Source organism: Mya arenaria, chromosome 5 (assembly GCF_026914265.1).
Source record: "Mya arenaria isolate MELC-2E11 chromosome 5, ASM2691426v1".
Lineage (NCBI taxonomy): Eukaryota > Metazoa > Mollusca > Bivalvia > Myida > Myidae > Mya > Mya arenaria.
In genome coordinates this window covers 16390739-16398842 of record NC_069126.1, presented here as the reverse complement: position 1 = coordinate 16398842, position 8104 = coordinate 16390739, and the positions used below count along the sequence as shown (strand labels likewise).

Here is an 8104-nt window from a genome sequence, read left to right as displayed (position 1 = left end):
GAAGAGTAGCAAATTCTATGAACGAAAATATTTGTATAGATCTATAGGAGTAGCCTCCCTTATTCTATTAGCAAATAACTTCATATTAAGTGTGTGCCATTTGGTTTATACACTTATTATAACAGATTTATAATAAACTTATGATCGTTTATGGTATGTCTTCTTTATTCAATACAATATTTTTATTTTACATTTACAATGGTTGGCACAAATGAACGTCACTGCATTTTTCAAAACAGGGGAAATAAATCCTAGTCTGATTTTTTTATTGCAGCTCAAGATTTATCTCGCTTGTTCAATGAGAACATGTGATTGGACATACAAATATGGCTCTAAAGTTATGTGGAATTGTTTAAAAGTAATCATATAACAATTCAATTAAATTCTAAGTTTTTTTACTAGAAGAAATATTATTGTATATAAATACTAAATATAACGATTTTTTTTCGAAGCTCTTAGAATTTTATTGCAATGTTATAACACTATTTTTAAACAATGTCGAAGGACTGAATGGCCATATTTCAAATATTATCCAAGCAATGTGACGGACACCTGTTGAAAAAAATGTCAATTATACTCCGACCTAGAGAGCGCACCAAAATCCTGGCCACCTCAAAAGCCGCGTCATTGTGGACGTCAGCTTCTAGTATCCAATTGTCTTTTCCAACTGTGGTCTTTACCACCCAAACCAGTGAAAGAATTTGTTCAATTTCTACAGAAATGTTATTTAATCGTTCATGTAGTCACCCTATTCCGTGAAAGCTATACAGTGCAGGTTCCAGCTATGTAACATATAACATATGGGTCAGCATTCTGAACACAACTGCCACTTTCCATCGAAAACGGTGAAAAATGGCCGAGGTTTTCTGAATGACGGATGAGATTTTTCATTTCAGGTCCATTACAGTTCAAACCAACGAGAAGTCGCTGTCACGGATCCTGTAATAGTGATTTTAAAAATGTCACACTTCTCACGCACCTTGAATCTTAAAACCATTCTCATGCAACTCATGCTCCTGTTCACTGTTGGCTGAGCTGTTCATCGAACTGAGCGTTACTCCGCTTAGAACTACGGCCTGACATGTTTTACTAACGCGTCTTGAGTCGGAGTTTGAGACATAGGCAAAAAACAAAATTTGTTGATATCACTCCAATTGAAAAAAATGAGAATACATAAAAGTAATACCAGTCATGTACAACATATACGACAATTTTTAACATTAATGCTAAATGTTTCATTAATTTAGCTGTACATTATGATTTAAAATTGTGTGTTTTTCTTGTCAAACTCAGACTCAATGCGTAAGTAAACACGGAAACATAGTTGTGTCTCCCCTCTACTGTACAGCCATTACTGATTATAAAAAATAACATTACTTATTGTGTCCCTGATTAAATACTTATATTAAAAGGTTCATGTTTCTGCTGCTGGTCCTTTCCCAACTGGTGCGCGTACTTCTCCTGCGTCTCCTGCTATTTCTGCTACATTTATAAACGCGTCTCCAGATCTGCCCAAGCTCGTGCTGAATTACGACTAAGTATAGATTAGAGTCATAAAGTAATGCCTGTGTAAATTAGTAACCTAAGGAGCAGGGGAAAGCGAAACGATCGTGTATTCTTATTTACGAAGAAATTACTTAATAAATTCTAACCGACATAGTTTTAGCCCCTCCCAAATTGCATCAGCTTCAAAATTATGACGTGCGCCTTTAAAAAGTCAATTTCTGCATGACCCCGCCCCTCCCCCTCCCCCATTTGCACAGTTACAGCAATTAACTCAATCATGAAGAGTCGTATTCAGCAAGAAGAAACGATTCTTCACAAAAAGAAACTAAATATTTAAAAAAAATCTAATTGGCTGAAAATGTAGGGCAAACACTAAAATGCATTTATTGCTGCTCTGCTTCACACGAGTTTGAACTTTGTCCTGAAATAATACCATTTTGGCAACGAATTCTGAAGAAAAACAAACGTAAAGATTATTTTCAGTATTTTGTCTCAATGTCTATTCTTAATTTAGACCAAACAATGCTTGAAAATTCTGCGCTTTGCTTGAGCTGCTATTTCTAATGTCATCCTTTTTGTGCTGCAAGGCCCGTCTGGTATTCTCCGGGTCCCTTTTTAATGTATCTGCTTTTCAATCTGCACCTATTGTTGCCATGCAAATCCTCGCTCCCACCGTGATCATTACAATGCCATCCCAACTACTTCTGCTGACTACATCATCCTGTAAAATGCGCATAGCACTTCAATTGTTTACTTAACTGCTAAAGCTGCCTTCGCTGCAACTTCCTCATCCGTGGAATTTGCTACTCCTACTGTTCTTGTTACGCCTATTGCAATTCAAAATCCACATGCTCTTAATAACTCAATTGCTCCTGATAATTCCACTGCTGCTGCTACCCCCGCTGCTCCCGTTACACCTACTGCTCATGTAGACATACTCTTCCTGTACTTCACACAGCTCCTATGACTCCAATTGCTCCTACTAATCCTATTGCTCCTGATACATAATGTTTCTCAAACTGCTCCTGTTATTTAAATTGATCCTGCTACTCCCACTGCTCTTGCTTCTTCCACTGCTACTCTTTCCAAGGCTCAAGTTACTCTACACGGCTCCTGTTTCCCAGAATGACCCTCTTCTCCGATCCCCTCCCCTATCTCCGTTGCCTATGTCAATCCAACTACCCTTGCTACAACACTGTTCCTGTTATAACCACAGCTCCTGTTACTATAATTGCTCCTGCTACACCAACTACTCATGCCCCTACTATTCCAACCGCTCATCCAAATGCTCTTGTTACTCCCGTCGCTCTACTCCAACTGATCCTGCTTCTCTAACTGATCCTGCTACTCTTACTGATCCTGCTACTCCAACTGACCCTGCTACTCCAACTTTTCCTGCTACTCCAACTTTTCCTGCTACTCCAACTGACCCTGCTACTCCAACTGACCCTGCGACTCAGACTGATCCTGCTACTCCAACTGACCCTGCTACTCCAACTGACCCTGCTACTCCAACTGATCCTGCTACTCTTACTGCTCCTGCCTCTCCAACTGATCCTGCTACTCAAACTGCTCCTGCTACTCCAACTGATCCTGCTACTCCAACTGCTCTTGCTACTCCAACTGCTCCTGCTACTACAACTGATACTGCTACTCCAAATGCTCCTGCTACTCAAACTGTTAGGAGCTAGCTACTCAAACTGTTCCTGTTACACAAACTGCTCCTGCTACTCCAACTGATCCTGTTATTTTAAATGCTCCTGCTACTCGAACTTCTCCTGCATTACTTCAACTTCTCCTGCTACTCCAACTGCTCCTGCTACGCCAACTGCCCATACATCTGCTACTCCTGTATATTCCAATGCTCCTGCTATTCCAACTGCTTATGCTACACGAACTTCTGTTACTTCAATTTCTCCTGCTACCCTAACTGCTCCTGTGACTCAATCTTTTCCTGTTAATCCAACTGCTGTTCCACTGTTCCGGCTACTCATGTTACTCCAAATGTTTCCATTGCTTCAAATGTTTATTCCACCGTTCCTGTTACTCACGCTTCCCCTGCTACTCTAACATCACTGTAACATCCCACAGCTCATACTTGTTCCTGCTCACTTTTCCAGTAACTACAAATACTCCTACTTCTCTCACTGCTTTTGTGACCCGCCTGCTCCTGCTATTCCACTGTTCATGGTACAACAACAGTCTCTGTTTGTTCCACCGATACTGCTATTATCATTGCTCTAACTACCTACACTGCTCCTGCAACTGTGTTTGTTATCCTAATTCTTCTGCTACTCTCAATACCCGAGTTTCTTCCACTGCACCTGCTTACCCCACAATCATATTCCCACAGCTCTTGTTACCCCATTTTTGGCTGTAATAATAATAATAATAATGATAATAATAATAAATAATAATAAATAATAATAATAATAATAATAATAATAATAATAATAATAATAATAATAATAAATAATAATAATAATAATAATAATAATAATAATAATAATAATAATAATAAATAATAATAATAATGATAATAATAATAAAAGCTTTATTTACCGAAGGTTACACATTTAGACATATGCGAACATATATTCTAAATTTCAATATGGCATTCAAAGTAAAGAAACAAAAGGAAAACAAACACACAAACATTATCCTTGAAAATAAGTCACCTGTCAATGTAAAAACTAGAAAGATACATTTGCACATACAACTATTAAACATTCTGTTTATAAATGCATACATTCTTAAATATTCACTGACAGACATGCATTTAAACGACATGACTATAAATTAAACATATACATATGTTAAAAACATGTAAAATAACTTATCATTCACACAAAAAATGAAGCTTTTAATTTCCTTTGAACGTTTTAAGGGTTTTCAAGGTACGTATATGTAAAGGAATGTCATTCCATATATTTTTGCTATAATTTGTGAATGATGTTTCCATGTATTTAGTACGAGGTGTTATCTGTAAGACAAGATCCTTGTTCGATACTGATCTTAACTGGTATGTTTTATGGTCAGGGAACGTTACAACATCTGCCAGATATGAAGGGGCCTTGTTATTCATAATTTTGTATACCAGGACAGCACAGTGGTATATGAATCGGTATGAACAATTCAGCCATTTTAATTCTTGGAATAGCTCTGCCGATGGTGTTCGCATCGGTTTATTAAGTATTATTTTTGCAACTCGTTTCTGCAGTATATTTATCTTATTCACATAGTGACTTGTATCTTTGCCCCAGATCGTACAACACAAGTCCTGCTCCACTGCGTCCATTACTCCTGCTGCTCACATAATTTGTGGTACTGTACTGCTCGTGTTATTTCCACTGGTCCTATGATCATTTTGCTCCATCTATTGTTTCGACCATTTTTAGACTATCTGCGCATGCGCGCAGGTAGTCTTAAGACCGCAAACTCCAAAGAACTACTTCTATTCATGTCATTTTAACCCATTTTTTTTGTCTCAATGCGCTCTATGTTTAGCAAAATGACGTCAAAACCATAAAATAGATTGGTGATATTGCAGTCCGAGTTTGAGTTTTTGCTTGTTCGGCAATTTCCGCGCTGAAATTCTGTATCCCGGCGTTTATTTTTAGCAGAATATAACTATTTATAGATCGCTTTATGTATCAGATAAATGTGGTTCAAAATAATGGAGGCTCTGGTTCCTATTGCTCTCATTGTTCCCGCTACACATACCGCTCATGTTAACCCAAACGCTTAAACTACGCCGACTGCTCATGTTACACCAACTGATCAAGTTTCTCCGATTGCGCCTGTTTAAAATACCGCTCCGGCTACTCCACAGCTTCTGTTACTCATACTAAACCTGTAACTCAAACTACTTTTGATACGAAGCTTAAATAGCTCCTGTTACTCCAACTGCTAACGTTACTCCACAACTCTTGCTGCACAAACTGTACCTGTTTATCTAACTGCTCATGTTGCTCAAACAATTCATGTTGCTCAAACTGTACCTGTTTATCTAACTGCTCATGTTGCTCAAACTGTACCTGTTTATCTAACTGCTCATGTTGCTCAAACTGTACCTGTTTATCTAACTGCTCATGTTACTCAAACAATTCATGTTGCTCAAACTGTACCTGTTTATCTAACTGCTCATGTTGCTCAAACTGTACCTGTTTATCTAACTGCTCATGTTGCTCAAACTGTACCTGTTTATCTAACTGCTCATGTTGCTCAAACTGTACCTGTTTATCTAACTGCTCATGTTGCTCAAACGGTACCTGTTACTCAAACTGCTCACGTAACACAAACAACTCATGTTACTCAAACTGCTCCTGTTGCTCCAACAGTTTATGCTACTCTTACATATCCTGCTGTTCCAACTGCTCCTGTTGCTCAAACTGCTCACGTTACTTCCATATCTCCTGTTACTTAAACTGCCCACGTTATTTCAATAACTCTTGTTACTAAAATTGCTCACGATACTTCCATAGTTTCTGTTCCTCAAACTGCTCACGTTACCTCCATAACTCCTGTTGCTCAAACTGCTCACGTTACCTCCATAACTCCTGTTGCTCAAACTGCTCACGTTACTTCCATAACTCCTGTTGCTCAAACTGCTCACGTTACCTCCATAACTCCTGTTACTTAAACTGCCCACGTTATTTCAATAACTCTTGTTACTAAAATTGCTCACGATACTTCCATACTTTCTGTTCCTCAAACTGCCCACGTTACCTCCATAACTCCTGTTGCTCAAACTGCTCACGTTACCTCCATAACTCCTGTTGCTCAAACTGCTCACGTTACTTCCATAACTCCTGTTGCTCAAACTGCTCACGTTCACGTTACCTCCATAACTCCTGTTGTTCAAACTGCCCACGTTACCTCCATAAGACCTGTTGCTCAAACTGCCCACGTTACTTCCATAACTCCTGTTGCTCAAACTGCTCACGTTACCTCCATAACTCCTGTTGCTCAAACTGATCACGTTCACGTTACCTCCATAACTCCTATTGCTCAAACTGCCCACGTTACCTCCATAAGACCTGTTGCTCAAACTACCCACGTTACTTCCATAACTCCTGTTGCCCAAACTGCCCCACTTACCTCCATAACTCCTGTTGCTCAAACTGTCCACGTTACCTCCATATCTCCTGTTGCTCAAACTGCTCACGTTACTTCCATAACTCCTGTTGCTCAAACTGGTCACGTTACCTCCATAACTCCTGTTGCTCAAACTGGTCACGTTACTTCCATAACTCCTGTTGCTCAAACTGCTCACGTTACTTCCATAACTCCTGTTGCTCAAACTGCTCACGTTACTTCCATAACTCCTGTTGCTCAAACTGCTCACGTTACCTCCATAACTCCTGTTGCTCAAACTGTCCACGTTACCTCCATATCTCCTGTTGCTCAAACTGCCCACGTTACCTCCATAACTCCTGTTGCTCAAACTGCTCACGTTACTTCCATATCTCCTGTTGCTCAAACTGCTCACGTTACTTCCATAACTCCTGTTGCTCAAACTGCTCACGTTACCTCCATAACTCCTGTTGCTCAAACTGCTCACGTTACTTCCATATCTCCTGTTGCTCAAACTGCTCACGTTACTTCCATAACTCCTGTTGCTCAAACTGCTCACGTTACCTCCATAACTCCTGTTGCTCAAACTGCTCACGTTACTTCCATAAGTCCTGTTGCTCAAACTGCTCACGTTACTTCCATAACTCCCGTTGCTCAATCTGCTCACGTTCACGTTACCTCCATAACTCCTGTTGTTCAAACTGCCCACGTTACCTCCATAAGACCTGTTGCTCAAACTGCCCACGTTACTTCCATAACTCCTGTTGCTCAAACTGCTCACGTTACCTCCATAACTCCTGTTGCTCAAATTGATCACGTTCACGTTACCTCCATAACTCCTATTGCTCAAACTGCCCACGTTACCTCCATAAGACCTGTTGCTCAAACTGCCCACGTTACTTCCATAACTCCTGTTGCCCAAACTGCCCCACTTACCTCCATAACTCCTGTTGCTCAAACTGTCCACGTTACCTCCATATCTCCTGTTGCTCAAACTGCTCACGTTACTTCCATAACTCCTGTTGCTCAAACTGGTCACGTTACCTCCATAACTCCTGTTGCTCAAACTGGTCACGTTACTTCCATAACTCCTGTTGCTCAAACTGCTCACGTTACTTCCATAACTCCTGTTGCTCAAACTGCTCACGTTACTTCCATAACTCCTGTTGCTCAAACTGCTCACGTTACTTCCATAACTCCTGTTGTTCAAACTGCCCACGTAATTTCCATAACTCCTGTTGTTCAAACTGCTCACGTTACTTCCATAACTCCTGTTGCTCAAACTGCTCACGTTACTTCCATAACTCCTGTTGCTCAAACTGCCCACGTTACTTCCATAACTCCTGTTGCTCAAACTGCTCACGTTACGTCCATAACTCCTGTTGCTCAAACTGCCCACGTTTCTTCCATAACTCCTGTTGTTCAAACTGCCCACGTAATTTCCATAACTCCTGTTGTTCAAACTGCCCACGTAACTTCCATAACTCCTGTTGCTCAAACTGCCCACGTTACATACTTCCAT

At 40.0% G+C, this 8104-nt stretch overlaps 2 protein-coding genes across 2 annotated transcripts; one reads left to right on the top strand and one right to left on the bottom strand.

Moving 5' to 3' along the window:
• Positions 1-2513: 2513 nt before the first annotated feature.
• Positions 2514-3197, top strand: LOC128235481 (integumentary mucin A.1-like). The gene has a single exon (XM_052950297.1). It carries the CDS (start codon positions 2514-2516, stop codon positions 3195-3197), a length of 684 nt encoding a protein of 227 aa, XP_052806257.1.
• A 370-nt stretch (positions 3198-3567) lies between these two features.
• Positions 3568-8104, bottom strand: LOC128235480 (uncharacterized). The gene is made up of 3 exons (XM_052950296.1): positions 6194-8104; positions 5454-5591; positions 3568-3687 (listed from the first exon to the last, which is right to left on the bottom strand). Exons 1-3 carry the CDS (start codon positions 8102-8104, stop codon positions 3568-3570), a joined length of 2169 nt encoding a protein of 722 aa, XP_052806256.1.